Source organism: Miniopterus natalensis, chromosome 7 (assembly GCF_054644295.1).
Source record: "Miniopterus natalensis isolate mMinNat1 chromosome 7, mMinNat1.hap1, whole genome shotgun sequence".
Classification (NCBI taxonomy): domain Eukaryota; kingdom Metazoa; phylum Chordata; class Mammalia; order Chiroptera; family Miniopteridae; genus Miniopterus; species Miniopterus natalensis.
In genome coordinates, this window is record NC_142087.1 from 3262895 (window position 1) to 3280994 (window position 18100).

The following is an 18100-nucleotide window of genomic DNA, read 5'->3' on the forward strand; positions in this document are numbered from 1 at the left end:
GGGAAATGACTGGTAATCCTGGGTAGTCTGATTACTCATTTCTCACCTGGCTCATTCAACTTGGGGTGGACCCAAATCACCCCTTGTTTTTCCTTGTTTTATCTTAATTGTTTCTTCTTTTAAGCAGGGCTTGGGAAGGGGGCCTTGAAATCCTGAGCCTGCAGAATCTGAGATCATCTTGTCATGGAATAAGGAACAGTCTAATGTTTCTAATCAACATTAACTTCTTCCCTGCAACTGTGGAACTTCTGCAATAGAAATGAAATGGTATTTCCTACTATTTGTGAAGTACATGGCAACAGAAACCTTAAACTGCCCCTGTAGGAAAGAATTTCCCTATCATGAGCATCGCTTCCACCCCCACTCCCCCAACTGAAAGTTTTTCTCTCTCCTTTTCTGATCTTTTCGTGAATGTTTCCCAGTTATGGCCTACTTTAGGCCATGCCCTGGAGGTATACAAGGATCTAAGGGCTCCCTACTGGAGACCCTGGAGGGAATGGGTGGAGGCGATGAGGAGGAAGGGAGGAGAGACCCAGGCTGAAACAGGCGTAAGAAAAAACTTCCCCCAGCTTGTGTTGCTTAGTCATGTTTGTTCAGTGAGTTGCTCTGTGCCAGGAATACCTGGGAGGCAGCCAGACCCTGGACCAAGGGAGTCCCCATTGAAGATACCAGTGCTGAGCCCCCTGAGTCATGAGGCCTGGAGTAGGCAGTGACCTGAGGCAGAGGCATGAAGGTGCCACCAACCAACTCTGGAAAAGCTGAAAGGATCTTCCTTATTTTTTTATGTGTTTATTGATTGATTGTTAATTTGATTATTGCCCCGCTCTCCCTGCTCTGGACTGAAAGCACCAGGAGGGCAGGAACCTTATCTGTTGTGTTCACTGCTGGATCCTAGCCTGGTGCATAGTAGCTCTCAGTAAATTCTTCTTGAGTGAATGACTGAAGGAACTTGATGCCTTTCTTTGATTAATACATCATTGGCTGACCCCCCCCCAATAATATCAGTCCATGAGGGCCTGGTGTTGTTGGTCTTACTCACTTTTGTAGTCCCAGGATCTCACTCAATACCCAGCACATAGTAGGTGTTTGTGGCAGACACCACTCTCTTGACAACAGAACCCCAGGTTGTCCAGGCAGCCATCTCTCAGGAGATGGAGCAGGGATGTTCTAAGTTGAGGGTGACAACTCTGCTTTTGGTCAGGGACTATTTAAGGGTGGTCATATGACCCAAGCTGGCCTGTGAGGTATAAGGGAAAGTCTGCCTGCTGGGGCCTTTGGGGAAAGTTTTCTCTCTGATAAAGGGCCTGGAGGAGAGCCCCTCCCCTTTCCTTCTCTTTTCTTTCCTGCTTTAGAGTTGTGTTAGCAGGTGATGTTGCCACTGAGCAGCCATCTCGTGAACCTGAGGCTCCAAACCTTGGGAGAAAAGCCACCATGATGAGGATGGCAGGGTTGAAGGTACCTTGGTCCTTCATAATGTCACCAAGTCCTGAACCAGCCGGAGGAGCCAATCTCCTTTGGATCTTTTGTTAAATAAGCAATGCCCTTATGTTTTAACCCACCAGCAGCCCATTTTTCTCCTCCTTGCAGCCAAATGAATTCAGCACTCAATCCACGAGTTGAATAAATAAAAGTTGTCACTTATTGAGCACTTACTATTTAATCACTTTCTGTGTATTGACTCAGGAGTCTTTGCAACAACCTTATGCCGTCGGTACAATTACTATCCTCAGTTCACAGATGAGGAAAAGGAGGCAGAGAGAGCTTAAGCAATTTATTAAAAGCTGTATCATCTTTCACTGGGGATGGGATGGTGGGGAGAAATATTCCAGAGGGCTCTGAGGAACAGAATATAGAAGGGTTGGGGGTGGGCCAAGGGTAGGCTCCATCCACAAACGTGGAAATGTGTGTATGGTCTTTTTGGCAGTGTGAGCCAATTCTTGGGTGAAGTATGAGATCTTGGTGTGTGTGTAACAAATTTCTCTGAAGGTGAAGGAAATCTTCCATGGTCACAGCTGGGAAGGGTGACTAACATTTATTGAGCACCTACTATGTGTCAGTTATCTGTCAGATATTTTGTATCAGTGGTTCTCAACTGGGGGCAATTCTGTCCCTCAGGGGACATTGGGCAATGTCTGGAGACAGTTTTTGGTTGTCACAGCTGGGAAGAGAGTGCTACTGGTTTCTAGTGGGTACAGTATGCTGCTGTACAGGATGCCTCTCTACAACTAAGAATTACCCCAAATATCAACAGTCCCGAGGTTGAGAAACTCTGCTTTACATACATTTTTTTTCTCTTACGAAGGCTCCCATTTTACAGATGTGGCAACTGAGGCTCAGAGAGGTGAAGTGTCTTGGCCAAGGTCACCCAGACAGATAGATTTGGAGCTGAGATACAAATGCAAGCCAGCTGCATTCCATAGCCAAGATGCTCCCACTATGTACTCCCCTGTGGTAGATAGGATTAATTTAAAGATGAGGCTCAGAGAGGTGTTGTGATCAGTCTAAGCTCACACAGTCTAGCTACTCCACAGATCTCTACAATTTTCTGAGAATCTTGGCAGTCAGCCACCTTTTGGACATAATTGACTCCACTACCCAAACCTGGCAGGCTCACCCACCTCACATCCTTTACTCCCCGCCCAGGGGAACTTCATTCACCCAAGGCCCAGATCAAATGCCTTCTTGTCCATGATCCCAAAGAAATGGAGCTTGAAGGGCAGAAACTACCCAACTCTTATCCTGTGTATTTAGGGACTTCCAGTATTTACCCAGAGGTCAGTGGGAAAACAATCCTGGATGTTTGGAACAGAAAATAAATAAGCAAAAATGTTCCTGCCTAAAGGGTAATTATAGTCTACAGGGGGATATTATATGAAACAGCTAATCCATTGAGGAGATAATACAATCTCTGGACAGTGAATAGAGATTGTGTGGACAGTTTGGAGAATGGGGCCTGGCCAAGAGGGCTGTTTATACATGCAATAATAATTAAGAATAAACATTTATAGAGAATGTTCTAAGTGCTGGGCACTGTTTCAAGAATTTCCTATGGATTAACACATAACCCCGTGAAGGACCCCTAGGTACCATTTTTATTCCCACTGTATTGATGAGAACACTGAGGGTCTTGAGGCAAGGAGACCAGCCCAAGGTCACCCAGCTAGCAAGCAGGGGAGATGGGATTTGAACCTGAGCAGCTTACCTTCCTGTGAGGCACACAGGGCAGCCTGGACTAGAAGCCAGGTTCCCAAAACCTTATCCACGGCGGTGGATGGAAGACAGGGGGACTCAGGCAGAGCAGCTGTCACTTAATCAATAACTGAGAGCAGAAAATCTCTTCTGGGAAAGGTGGAAAAAACAGGCTCAGCTCATGAGGGCAAAGTTCAGAAAGAAAAAGAAGGATGGAAGGAAAGAATAAGGGAAGGGCAAGAGAAAAGTAATAAGAGAGAGCGAGAATCGCGCGTCTTTCTCCCCAAGGTCGTGGCAGCGCCCGAGAGCACCCAAAGGGCTGTGTGTCCCAGGGGCGACAAAGCCCGGGAGGGGGCCGCCCCTCTTTCTTCCTCGGGCCGGCGGGGGCGCGCGTGTCGGGGCGGGCTTGCTACCGAGCCGCTCCGCCGCGAGCCTGTCCAGCCGGCTGTTCACTCAGCCCAGCAGCGGCCGCCACCGCCGGACCGGACCTGCGTGCGTGTGCCTGTGCCTGTGCGCGCAGGGTCGCGTGTCGGGTGGGAGTGGCGTAGCCCGCGGCGGGGGTGGGGGCGCCACGCGTTCCGGTGCGGAGTTGGAGCGCTCGCCTCCGAGCTCCTCTGGGCCCCTCCGGCAGGATTCCTCCCGCCCGAGCGCCCCGGGCGGCCCCGCTCGGGTCGTGCAGAGCTTTCGACGTCGCCGCCAGGCGCCGCGGCGCGTCTCTGCGGCTCAGCGCTGCGTGGCACTTGGCAGACGCTCCCTGGGCGGGCGGGTGGCGGGGGCCCGCCGTCTGGGAGCCCCGAAGGCCGCCTCCTCCCGTCCCTGGTCCAGCCTCCTCGCGCTGCCTCCGCCCACGGCCCGGGCAGCCCGCCCCCAGTCCCGCCCGCCGCGCCAAGCACCCGGCCCGCCGCTGAGCCGGCGCGCCCCGTCCGGGATGGGGCGCTTGGACGCCTGAGTCGCCGTTCGGCGCGACCTCCGCGCGCGGGGGAAGGAGCCGGCGCCGCGCGGCCGCGCTAGAATGGAGGTACCCGGCGGCAGCGATCCCAGCGGCGACGGGGCTGGGGACGGTGCCCACCCGGATCCCCGGGTCCCCGGCGCCGCTGCGCCCAGCTCCGGTCCGTGCGCGGCCGCCCGGGAGTCGGAGCGCCAGCTGCGCCTCCGCCTCTGTGTCCTCAACGAGATCTTGGGCACCGAGAGGGACTACGTGGGCACCTTGCGCTTCTTGCAGTCGGTGAGTGTCTCCCAGGGAGCGCGGGGACAGCAGAGCACCGGGGCCTCAGAGCGGGGCGATCCGCACAACCTGTGGCCGCGGATCCCGGGGGTCGCGAGAGTCGCCTCAGGGGCGCCCCGCGGGACGCGCAGAGAAGTGAGGAGACCCTGGCTCCTCCTGAGCTGGTCTGTCGCCTCCCTGGCTGGCCTGCAGTCCAGCCCCTACCCGGGGTCTCCTGCACTTCGTTTCTCCCCCGGCACGCTGTCCTTTTGTCTTTTTCTTCTCCCCTCCCCGCCTTTCAAATAGTTTTAAAATTAGTTACATCCGTGAGGCAGGGGCTCTGGGACCCAGGCGCCTGGAGCTTTTCTCCAGTGTTTTTTTCGCCGGGGCTTTCTTCACCGCCTGGTGCACCACCAACTCCTCAGCCAGGACAGACCCTAGAAATGCTAGAGCCCGGCGTCCCTCCACGCTGAGCAGAGTAGGACAAAACTCAAAGCCCGGAGGACGGACGGACATCGACAAAACCCCAGAGCAGGGCTTCTGGTCCCCACGCACACGCTTTTCCTGGAGCTTGGGGAGAGTGGGGTTAGAACTCACGACTTGGCAATCCACCGGCCCCCCCATCTCTAAGTTTCAAAACCACAGCGACAGACTGTAAAATAACTGAGCGCTTACTATGTGGCAGGCTTACATGTGTCATTAGAAGGTTTAACCTTCCAAAGTGGCCCATGAAGTAGAGACGAGCATTTCTCCTAATTTTTAGATGAGAGAGTTTAGCTCCAGAGAGGCAGAGTAACTTGCCCAGAAATGTTAGCTGGGCATAGTGGGTTTTGAAGCAGGGCAGGCCCAGCCGGGGCTTTAAACGCCTACCCTAGGCTGCATTTCCTCCTCCCACTCTTTTTTTTTTTTTTCTTTTTTTTTTTTCTGTGAAAGAGAGGAAGGGGCTGCTTCCTTGCTCTCCTAGGAAGTGAGAAAAGTGGCTACCGGGTGGAGGGGGTGGGACGGGGCCAAGCCTTTCTGGAAGTTAGGAGACTCCAGGGCTTTAATCTTCCTGCCTCCTGCTGGGACCTCATTTACTCCCTTCTCTGCTCTAGGAAGTCTTTTAATCCTGGTTCAGGAAGGGGGCTGGTGGGGGCAGTGGTGTTTTCTTTAGAGACCTCAGAGCCAGGCTCTGCAGCTTCCAGTCTCTAGGGGCAAGAGGGGGAGGAGACACTGGCATCCTCTGGGGTCCCTAGTAGCTTGGGGATGTAGCTGAGGCTGTGCTGTGTGAGGTCCGAGTTTCCAACTCAGGGAGGAGAGAGCCCTTTTCTCTGTGAAAAGAGGTTGTGTGTGTTTGGGGTGGGGGGAGAGGGGGGCAAGTTGTACAGAGGCATTGAAAACCATTTGGCTAAAGGACCTTTCTAGAAAGGCCTGTGAGAATAAGGCAGGGTTAGCATCCTCCCCCCCATCTCTCCCTCTCTCACAGTTAAAAAAAAGAATCTGCTCAGTTTGAGGCTGGCAGTTTCTGAATTAAAAATGTAGACAGCCCTGCCATCTCTGAGCAATGTCAAATTCTAGGGAACTCCTCACTTCTCCTTCTGAGCCGCTCCCTGCTCGTCAGTATGGAAGGGAGAGAGGAAAGCAATTTTTCTGTTAATGGGAAAGAAAGCCCTTGCCCTAGATGGCATGGTGCAGATATAGAATGCGTGTGGGTTAACTGTGGTTTTACATTGTCCACATGTAGAGTCTGAGGAAGCTGGAATAATGGAAATTGATTGGAATCAACCATTCTTATTATTAAAGAAATAGAGGGAAAAAAGATTTCTCTACTTTCACATGATCTCCTTGGCACTTTTAATTTGCTGAATTCATCGAAAAAATTTTTTTTGGATTGACCTGTCAATTCTGAGATGAGCTGTTCCAACTTTGATATCTTGGACCAGTCATGTCACCTGTCCTGGCCTCAGTTTCCCCACCTATAAAATGAGGGGAAGGGAATGCAGGCTTCCTTTCTGCCTTGTCCTTTTGGGTGTCACCAAGCTGGTGTCAGAAATGGACTGATTGTGTAACCTGACCAGCCATACCTTGTTTGTGAGCTGCAGGAGCCCTCTCTCGTTTTGCTCCATCAGAAACAGCCCCTAAACAACCCAAGGCCTTTTCGTTTAGAAAACCCAGAGCTCAGAGCTTCAGGAACAGCTAATTACCAAGGCTTTCCACGCAGCAGCGAGGCTGGCAGCCTGCAGGTTGTGATTCTCTTCTGTCTTCCCACTCTCTCCTCCCAGCTTTTATACTTGCTAAGGGATTTTTTTCCCCCAGCCTCCTGGCTCAGGAGAATGGAAGAATGCTCAGTAATCCTTCCCTGCTTTTAATTCCATGTGTCAGAGACAGGCCTTGAAGGGCTGCCCTGGCCTCTGTGTGTCCCTGGTTTTAATCTTCCATTGTCAGTAGAAATGAAGCCTTTGTGTAGATTGAGTATTGTGGGAGGTGCAGAAGAGCCAGGTTTAGCTCCCTGCCCTCAGGGAAAGGACAGTCTCAAGGAGGGTGGCAAAATGGGGATTTACAAAAATCCAAGTACAAGGCTGGGCTCTGGAGCTAGACCACTTGGGGTCAAGTCCTGGGGCTCTGTGACCTTAGGCAAGTGGCTTAACCTTTCTGAGCCTCACTTTTCTCATCTGTAAATGGGGGATGATAATAGATCTTATCTTAATAGGGTTTTTAAGAGGATGAGTTATATAAATATATATAAAGCACTTAGAACAGTGCCTGGCAGGCAGTAAGGTATATAAGTGTTAGTTATCATTAATTATTATGTTACATGATAGTTAAACAATGCAGGTGATTATGGTTATAGGATTCCAGCATCCAGAGAACAGGGGTCATCAGGGAGGGCTGCCTGGAGAAAGTGAGATCCGTGTCAGCACAGAAAGGAGGACCGGGACTCTGAGTGAATTTCGTTTTGACCAAGTAAACTCTGGCCACAGGAACCAGTGGTTTTGTTGGGTTCCGGGCCTGGGACTGTGTTTCCTCCAGAATCTCCCCATCTTTTCCCACTTCCTTTAGGAACTGGATTGCATCCCCTTCTCCATCTCCAAGGGGACTGACTACTTTGTTGTCCTCTTTTGTGTGTGTTTATTTGAGTCATGGAAAGGCAAGGACAGCTCTCCGGTAGAGATGCTGGATCTCTCTGGAGACAGCACAGGGGTTTTGAGAGAAATTGCCCTGGACATTGGATCTCAGAATTTGGAAGTGCCAGCTGTGTTGAGTGCTCCCCGTGTGCTCTTGGTCAGTATTGATAACGATAATAACAATGATAGTCATCGCTGCATAGGTGCCGACACTGATTCATCATTTACTGTTCTAAGTGCTTGGCATGTGTCAAGTCATTTGAACTTCCCAAAATCTCTGGGAAGGGAGTGCTGTTGTGATCCCCAGAGGAGGAAGCCGAGGCAGAGATAGTTTAAGTGAGCTTCCGTGGGTCATGTAGGCAGCATTGCCGGCATTTGATCCCAGGCTGCCAACCCCAGAACTCATGTCCCTAGCCACTTAGCTGCCACTGGCTTATAAAGGGTTTGATATATGATTTATTAAGGTGGCAAAACTGGAATTCGAACCCAGGTCTGTGTGACCCCGGCCCTCAGCTTCTGCTTCTTCCAGCTACTTCCCCTCTGTAACTCCTTTTCTACAGAACTGTAGAAGACTGGAGATGTCAGGCTGCCGGGTTCCTTCTCTGTGCTCTGTGTCTGTTCATGGCATGAGGGTTGAGTGTGGGGCTCTGGAGCCGGGTTGCTGGTGTTCAAATCCTGGCTTTATCTCACCGACTGAGGAGGTCACCACCTGTGCTTGCCTTAGTTTCTTCATCTGTACAATGGGCATAGTACGTGCATCATAGGAGTGTTGTAAACCTTGAATGAACCTTAGGTTAAAGCTCTTGAACTATGCCAGGCACACAGTAGGTGTTCAGAAAGCTGTGGTGGGCTTTTTTTTCGGATGTGCAACAATAGGGAGGGCAAATGAGGTTGTTGGTTTGGGGCTCAAAGTCTTGCCCCTTAAAGAGGATTCTGAGCGAGCCTTGGGCCCACCTGGTACTTGGTTGGATTGGTTTGGGGTCCCTTCCTGCAAGAAGGGAGACCTCAGGGGCAGGTGCCAATAGACCCTGTGATGGGTGTGCCAGCTGGGCAGTGTGGGATGAGAAGGGGAGACTGGGTGGATGGGAGTTGGTCAGCAGCCTTCTGAAGGGTTCCCCTTGGCTGAGGACAGAGACCTGTCACTCTCAGGCACCCAGAGTCTGCCCCATTGGCTGGGCTGGGCCAGGGTCCCTGAGGATCAAGGGTGTGAACAGAAAGCTTCCAGAATACTTTCTGTGGTTCTGCTTTTTGGGGGTGGGAGCCCAAAGCTTTTCTTCTCATTGGAGCTCTGCTTGCCAAAACAAGAAACTGTGGTTTTGTGTTGTCACTATTTTTTTTTTTTAATGTTCCGTGCTCCTAGTCTGACACTAGGGAGCAGTGCTGGAGAATGGGGGTTGGGGGGCACATTTTTCATTCTGCAGTCACTGAAACGAATGACCTACCCAGTGACTTGGGGGATTCTCGTGAGGTTGTTTTGCAAAAAGTAGGATGCAAAAAAGTGTGTATAATACAGTCCCACTTTGGGAAAATAAACAATAATCGTAATACACACATGGACATTGTATGTAAAACATTACTGGAGTTTGGAGAAAAGGCTGGACAGATGTGTATCTTGGGGAGAAAAGCAAGCAGGAAGATAAAAAAGGGAAAAAATGCACTAAGAAATCCTGTTTGTTATGCCCTTTTCATAGAAAATTATGTATATGCATGTGAATGCAGTTTTTACAAAACTCCAGCAGAAAGAACTGCATTTTCAGCATGACTATTAGGTTAATGCAACAGCAATAGTAATAATAATTTGCTAACACTTATATAGTGCTAAATGTTTGCAAGCCCTGTGTAAAGTAGTCTCTGTGCATCAACTCAGAATTTCCAGATGTTGTTGTGCTTCCCATCTTAAAGAGGAAATGAAGGCACAAAGAGGCTAGGTCAGTTTCCCAAGATCACACTGCCTGACAGAGCTGGGATTTGAACCCAGGTAGTCTGGCTGCATAGCCCACATTCTTTACCACAGCCCAGATCTGATGCTGTGTTTATGTCCAAGATTAGTGCCTTTGTGAGACCTTTGGACTGCCCAGGTGGGCAAGAATTAAGCCAAAAGGTCCATATTATCTGAGCTTTAGGATACTGGAAAGCCTGGACCAGTCCACTTTGTATTGGGCTGAACGTCAGTGAAAATCTTTAGATGATAAAACCCTGTGTCAGCAAGAGTTAGATGGGCCTCTTTTTTGTGTATAGCAAACGGAGCTATGAAAAGTTAAAAACATAAAGAAATTAGGTTGTTTTTCTCAGTGTGCTGGTATTTAAGGAGCACCTGCTGTATGTTCCAGACAGTGTTCTAGGCCAGGAAAATAGAGCCATCAACAGGGCCAGTGTGATTCTTGTCCTTAAGGATGACCCAGTGGAGATACTAAAACTCATGCATTTAAATGAGTTTTCTTCAAATGAGCATACTGGATACCCATTCACTGTTACCCTGGTGTTTGCCCTCGGTAACCATTTATCTGTTACTTTAAGAGATGTATGGGGTTGGTGTTCCTGGCTTTTGGAGGGTCCAGGGCATCCGTTTCTTACAGAGTGTCCCCTTTATCAATTCAGTGAGTGGAAGACCTGTTGAAATGGGGCTACTCCCTCAGATCAAGGAACCCACATCCTCATTGCTTCACAGCCCCTCTCTTAAAGCTTTTGCAAGAGTTAAGTCTTTGAAGCAGACCACTCCAGGCTTCAGAGCTTACCTTTCAGATTTTTGTGATTTTTCTCCCTTTTTTCAACAGACACAGGCTTTCTGGCTGGAACCCTGACTGGAGGTGGGTGATCAGGATGGGCTGATCCTCAAATTGACATGCTGTGTCCCACAGGCCTTGTTCCCCAGACACAGGGTGAGGTCAGAGCTGATTCTAGCTTCAGAGTTTAGGAGATACCTTGAGAGCAAGCCAGGGGAGCTGAGTCTCCTTGTTTTGCAGGTGGGACCCCCCCCAGAGTGACCCACTGAAGAAGTTGTGTTTCCCAGAGAGAAGTGAACTCTGGTCAAGGGTGGTAGCCCTGCAGCTGTTCAGGGTTCCATCCCGAAAGTTCTGGGGAGAGGGCTTGGGTGGCCCATATCCTTCTCTGGGGATTTGTGTTTTCACCTTAGCAGCTGGCCTGGGCTTAGTCCTTCCATGTTTCAACCCTCAGCACTATTGACCTGCTGGGTTGGGATCATTCTTTGTTGTGGCAGGCTGTCCTATGCATTGTAGGATGTTTAAGAGCATCTGTGGCCTCTACCCACTAGATACCAATAGCACCCCCTTCCTCCAGTTAGGACAACCAAATATATTTACATGTTTACATAATTAGCATGATACAGTTTGTTTGTTTCACTCAGTAATGAGTCTTGGGTTCATGGCTAAGAACATGGTTCGTGGCCTGAGTTCGAATACCTGCCCCTGTGTGACCTTGGGCAAGTCCTTTTGCCTCTCTTAGCCCTAGTTTCTCCATCTGTACAATGGAGATGATTGTAGCCCTCACAGGGTTGCTGCGAGGAGTGAGTGCAGTCATCCATGTGCACGGCACAGCTGAGCGCAGAGCCAAGGTCAGTTTCACCCCAGTACCTGTTCTCCGAGAGGAAGCCCCCAGGAAGAAGGGAAGCCCTCTAGCCTCCCAGCCCTATGTGGATTTTTAAGTTTATTTTCTTGGCTCCTTGAGGACCAGAAGGAGATCTGCCCACCCTTCTTTTGTCTTGCGGTCAGACACTCAATCTGTGTTTACCCTCCTGGTTCCTTCCCCAGGGTGGAACTGACAGAAGATCCCTTGATTGTGGGCCAGGGGAGGCGAGGCTATTTCAGGCTGGCAGAACTAGGGCCATGAAGGCTGGTGGAAGCAGGTGGCATTGGCCACCAGGATCTGGAGTCTTGTACTTTCTGCCTTGCAGGGGAGGGTGGGTGGCTTTTGTAAGGAGCTGCTCTCAGGAGGAAGCAAGGTCAGGGTCAGAGCAGGGTGTGGGCAGTTAATACTTTTCATTCACGAATTAACTTATTCATTCAATAAATGGACATTAAATATGTACTGGGCTAGGTCCTGGCATGTGGCTAGGACAAGATAGACAAAGTCCCTACCCCCATGGAATATTCAGATATTACAAAGAGATCACTTGAGAATGTGACAGGAGGTGTAATAATAACACAGTCCACTGAGGCCCTACTTGTGCCAGGTACTGTGCTAAGTGCTTTGTGTGGATTATCTCTTTGAGCCCTTGCAACAGCCCTCTGAGGTAAAAATGGGTATCATCATTGTACCTGTTTTGCAGATGGGGAAACTAAGGCCCAGAGAGGTTGAGTAATTTGCTCAAGTCCACACAGTAGGGGAATAGATTTACCAAGAAGGAAGTAAAATGGAGACATGTCGAATATAGGAGTGGAGGCATCTATTGAGGTGGAGTGGCCAAGGAAGGCCTCTCTCAGGAGGCAGCATCTTATCTGAGTCCTGAGGTAGAGAATGAGCCAGCTATGGAAAGAGTTGAGAGAAGTGTGTTCAGGTAGATGGAATAGCATGTGCAAGGGCCCTGAGGTAGGGAGAGATGAGGTTGGCATGGGTCTCATATGCCTGATGGGTAGTTTGGGTTTTATTAGTGGGGTGAGGAGCCCCTGGAGGGTTTTCAGCATGGGTGTAGCATGATCTAATTGATGATCTAAAAATCAGGACTACACAGTGGCCTTCCCAAGGGCCTAGTAGCCACCTCCTGCCTACAGCCTGGACATCCATCCAGGAGGGAGGACCACACTACTCCTGGTTTGCTGCCAAGCTGCTGTGTGACCCAGGGCCATCTCTGTCCCCTGTCTGAGTCTTAGCCTCCCTGTGAATACTGTATCTGAGCTGACCACACCTGGAGAGGAATTTGGGCCCCTGTTTGTGGCCTGGCATGGACAGGTTGTGCTGGTGGCCCCTGGTTGGAAGGGCCGTTGATGTGGGTCCCTGCTTCCTGTGAAGGAGGAAGGCACCCCTTGTTTTCAGTTCAGGAAACTAATTTGCATGATTAAAAACTGTTTGATGGCACCCTCGACTCCACCCTCCACTCATAGCCATTATAACAACACTTCACACGATATTAGCTCTCACCTCTATCCTGTGACTGTCTTTTTCAGACCTACTTCACAGGTGAAGAAAACTGGCACAGAGAAGTCAAGTGGCTTGACTATGGGCACACGGTTGGGAAATGGCCAGGGCTATTCCAGTAACCTCCTCTGCTGTCCCCTTACCTCCCACATTCTGGTCTGCATACACAGCCAGAGGGATCCAGCTAACGCTTAAGGCAGCTCATTGCACTGCCCTGCTCAAAGCCCTCCCGTGGCTCCCACCTCCCTGAGTAAAAGCAAAGCCCTTCCTTAGAATGACCTACAAGGTCTTAGAAGGTCTGCCTCCATTGCTTCACCGGTCTCCTTTATTATTCTTTTTTCTCATATGATAGTTTTTAGTTGAGATATGATGTACACACCATAAGCCTGGCTGTCTCAGTGTGTGATCCAGAGGTTTGAGTGTATTCACAGAGTTGTGCAGTCGGCCCTCCTATCTAATTCTGTCATCTCCTCTTGCTCTTACTCCTTCCCTCACTCCCTCTCAGCCACCTTTGCCCTTTTTCAAATGCATCAAACGTGCTCCTGCCTCACAGTCTTCCTGCTTGCTCTTTCTGGAATGTTCTTCTTCCAGTATCCCCATGGCTCCCTCCTTCAGACCTTTGCTCAAATGTCCTGTTTTTGACAAGTCTTCTCTGACCCCTCCCCCACCATTCAAAATTGTGCCTCACCCCCAGCTCCCCACTTCCTAGCTCCTTTTCCTTGCGTTGTTTTATATTCACATTGTCTCTGTGGCACCAAGAACAACGCCTGGCACATAGTAGGTGCTCATTAAATACTCGTTGAATGAAAAAAAGTTTTTTCTCTTCTATATACATGTTTATGTTTTCTTATGAAATGCGATTATCTTGATTTATATAACTGCTAAGCATTTTTGTGCAGACTTTTGGGGACCTGAGACTGTGATAGTCTGATGTTTTCTAACATAGCCAAAGGCGTGTGAGTGAGTGTGGGCTGAGGGAATTCGGCGCAGGAGAATTTTCTGCAGTGTGGTGTCATGCTCAAGCGCCCAAAGTCTGGCCCACAGTGTCTACCCCTCAGGGGCTGTGTGGCCCTGGGCAAGGAGCTTTCCTTTTCTGTACCTTACTTCCTCATCTGCTCACCACACCAACTTCATCTGTCCCAGTGCTAATCATGCTTTCTTTTTGTCCTTGAATGGTACTAGGCTGGTTCCAGCCTCTGAGCCTTTTCATTTGCTGTTCCTCTTGCCCACAACACCTTTAACTGTGCTTTTGTGCTTTGCATCAGGTGCCCCTCCCTATCTTTGAGTGTTACTTCCTCAGAGAGTCTTCTAGTCACATTCTTACATCACCACGCCTGTTCTTCTTAGTACTTGTCACTCTCTGAAATTATCCCGTTTACTTATTTAGTGTCTGTCTCCTCCATTAGACTGTAAGTCACATGAGGTCAGGACCCTGGTCTGCTGGATTCACTGACAAATCCCCAGCACCTAACACATTCTGGGTGTTCTGTTAGTATTGGTCAAAGGATGAGTGAGTGAAAGGAGCGCACGCTGTGAGAGACTCTCCTGTCACTTTCTTAATGAGTGACCTTGATTTTGGGGAGCGTGGACCCCAGTGTGGGGAGCGGCTGCAGACTGGCCACCTTGGCCACTTGCCTTTACCACACAGAGAGGGCATAGGGAGCTCTGTGTGGTCCCAGCCACTAGCTTTTGGCCGGCCAGGCTGTTGATTGGGTGGTTTTTAAGATTTATTTGCCCTTCATCACAAAGGTCATAAATACAGTGGGGGAGTGTGTGTCAAAGCGCATTTCCTTTTCCCCGTTCAGCTACAGGCGCTCTCTTATGGAACCAAGTAGGGGAAAATGTTTTGCGCATGTTCCCGGCTCTATGCGTCATACAGTCCACGTACATATAGGCGTCTAGACACAAAACCCCAGTATACTGTATTTATGGGCAATTCAATACATTTTTAAAGTTAATTTTTGGGTAACTTTTGGTTTTGGCATTTCATGAATATAGAGCACCCCTGTGTGCTCTGCACTCAGAATCACTGGCTACGTTTGCTTTATCACCCCTACTACTTGCCTTCTCCCCATCTCCCCTACACACACACACACACACACACACACACACTATTATTTTTATTACTTTGATTCACTTGAGAGAAATTGTAGACATGAGGTCCCTAAATAATTCAGCATATATCTCCTAAGACCATGGATATTCTCTTACATGACCACAGTACAATACACAAAATCAGGAAATTTAACATTGATACTAAATTATACAATCCACAGTCTATATCCACAGTCTATTTCTCCCAAAATGTCCTTTATGCCCTTTCCCACCACCCCCATTCCCATCCCAGTGCAGAGTCCAATCCTGGATCACACATCATATTTAGTTGCCTGTCTCTTTAGTGATTTTGACCATCTGTAATTTTTACCCTGGTGCTGCTGGTGGAAACTCTCCCCTAAGATGTGGCTTGACAATGCTTGTCCCAGGCCACCACTTACCAGCTCCATGACCTTGCGCAATTGACTCTTAGGCCTCAGTTTCCTTAGTTATAAATGGGGAAATCTCTGTTCCCACCCCACAGGCTTGTTCTTGTCTTCCATACATTTTATCGAGTGCACACCGGTGCGCCTGGCCCCGGGTGTGTGTGTGCGCGCGCGTGCGCTTCTGCTCTCTAGGAGGCCCCTTGTTCAGGTGGAGTGAAGTAAGTACTGGGCATGGCGCTGGCTCCTAGGGACGCCTGCCATGCACTAGCTGTGTTTGCTGTCACTGTGTTCATTGTAGGACATTTGGAAAATAAAGATGAGTAAAATGATCTCACCCTTCCAAACCGCCGTTTCACCTTTCGGTGCACATTTTGTCTTAGCCTAGGTGTGATCACACTGCGCATGATAGTATTTCTTGCTTCTCTTGTCCCTTCTGTGACCTTCCTCATGTTACTACAAGCCCCTTTCATCACCAAACCCCTGATGGCTTCATAACAGAATGTGGGGGCTCTGGCTCCCTTGGTCCAGGTTGAATCCTGGCTTCTTATTGACTGTGTGATTGTGGGCAAGCTGCTTTATCTGTGTGTGCCTCAGTTTCCTCATTTCCAAAAATGAGTGCCTACCTCTTAGATTGATGGGGGAATTGGATGAATTCAGATCTATAAAGCTCTCAGAACAATACTTGGCACATAGTAAATGCTCCATATGTATTATTTATAATAATAATAATTATTTAACTATTCCTCTTATATTGGGCATTTATATGGTTTTCAGTTTTGCAAAATTACAGACCATGTACATTTGTGTTCAAGTTGCCAGTTTTTTAATTGATTTTGTAACTGAGGGCTGAAAAGATCTTGGCTTCGGACTTTTTGGTCTTTACTAATCAAAATTAATCATTACCAACTGGAATCCTAGAATCAGGTTGTCAGAACTGCAAGAGACTAAGACATCATCTCACCTATTCATCCAGAAGGGGAAACAGAGGCTCTGAGCCATTGGTGACTTGGATGAGGCTTACCAAGTGAGTTTGTGACTGAGATGGAACTTGGTTGTAGGGTTTCTGACTCCTGTCACATGATGTCCTGCTTTTATCCAATAGCTAAGATGCCTTGGAGGACAGATAGAGGATTTAAGTCATGTCCAGATGAGTCCGAGGAATCCTGTGGCCCAGAGGATTCATGTGCCTCTGGGAAATGTTGTTGCCAGATTCTTTGATTTCAGTGACCATAAGTGGTGTGTGTGTGTGTGTATGTGTTTGTGTGTGTGTTTGTGTGTGTGTTACTATTATTCATGGTCCATGAGACCATAGCACCATGGGTTCCAAACTGGGGTCCTCAGGCCAGCAGCTCAGGCCCATAAGTAGGTTTCGTCAAGGCCTGTACAGTGTTTTCAAAATTTTTTATTGTCAACGTTGAAAAATTTGAAATTCATATAAAAGAAATTTCATACAAAAGTCTACATTTCTGCCTTCTTAAATAACCCAAAGATTTATCCACATCAAGCTTGCATTCCTACAGGTAAATACATGGCTGAAGCTGAATTGTGGCTGCCTTTTTTATACAAGGTCTGCAATCTTTAGTTTGCCACAGTCCTCACCCTTCCCTATTATCCCTGACATTGAAACCAAATGTTGATTGTCATTTATCATTGTGCTCATCCTGCCTTTTTTTTTTTTTTTAAAGTAGTAGAGTTAGGTGACAGTGGACAAGGGTTCTTCAAATAGAAAACTGAAAGCCAGACCAACAGTGACCCGTCTTAGGAAAAGTAGAGGTGGAAGGTTGCTCTTTGGGAAAAAGATGTTTAATAAGAAAAATTGTGTTTAATAAGCAAAAAAGTGCTTTTCTTTGAAAAGGATATGACTTTATTACAAAGGACACCCATCTAGTTCCCCTACCCCTTTACCTGCCTGGACTGGCAGGCATTTGAGTTTGAGATGTGTGTTTCAGTATGTGGGTGGTCCTACAATTCTCTGAGATGGGTGGAGGAGGAGGAGGTGGTTCTCCCTTAGAAAGGGTGATTTGTTACCCCAAATTCCACTTCCTGTGGCCTGTGGGCAATCACTGTCTTTTCTTTTTCCAACATCAGCTATAGAACTGGAGGTTCCCACGTTTGCCTGTTGTATTTCCTGAATCTTGTTCTGTGCTTATGCTCTTTTGGTAGACCCTGGGGTGCAGACCCCAGAGAGGAAGCAGTGGGTTCCTACAATGGTGTGAGATAGTCCTCAGTTTGGTCTGGGGCCTTTTTTGGACTGCAGGACTCCAAGACCATCATGGTCAGGCCTGGTGTCTTCCTGTGCTTGTGCAGCCTAGCGGAGACCTGTCTCCTGCTTTCTCTCAAATATGGAAGGTTTAAAAATAATAATAACAACAACACTAGCACTGCTGTTGCTGATGAGGTTAGCAAGAGCTGATTGTCAGGAGTCTTTGGTTGCAGGTGACAGGAAATCCAGCCCAAAGTGCTTCAGCAAAGATGGGAATTGCTTGTTCATGTTAAGGAAGGGTCTGTTCTGTTGTCCTGGAATGAGCTCTGATTGGCTGCCTTAGGTCATGCTCTCGTTCCTGAACTAGTCACTGAGACCCTACCTGGCCAGGCCTGACGGAGGGGCCCAGTGGGCCATATGGCAGTGGTTTCTGAAAGGAAGATCCCAGGGTGCTGGGACTAGAAGAAGGGTGGGGAGCCAAGTGGGAGCATCTCCTCTCTGTGTTGGTACCTCCATCCCAGACTGGAAGCCTTTGACTTTGTCCAAGTCTGGGGTCCCAGGAGAACCCCCTTGTCACCTGGCCTACTGCATTGCCTCACAGCTTTTCCAGTTCCTGCCTTCAAAGCTTTGCTCATATCCTGCCTTCTCAGGGGCCATCTCTGATAATTTCAGCTCTTTCCACAGATCTAGTAACACCAGTGTCCACATGTGTGAGGTTCTGTGCTCAGTGAACATGTCCCAAGCAATGTAGCCTTCCAGGAACCTGATGGGGAAGGCATTTCTACGTTGCCTATTTTATAGATGAGGAAACAGAGGCTCAGAAAGGTTC

The 18100-nt window shown here is 48.8% G+C and overlaps 1 protein-coding gene across 1 annotated transcript in view; it reads left to right on the forward strand.

The window, feature by feature from the left end:
• Positions 1–4201: 4201 nt before the first annotated feature.
• The window catches only part of PREX1 (phosphatidylinositol-3,4,5-trisphosphate dependent Rac exchange factor 1), a 158030-nt gene continuing 144131 nt past the window's right edge, over positions 4202–18100 (forward strand). The window contains exon 1 of the mRNA XM_016197354.2: positions 4202–4414. Coding sequence (XP_016052840.2) covers positions 4202–4414 — 213 coding nt within the window. The remainder of the gene's footprint in view (positions 4415–18100) is intronic.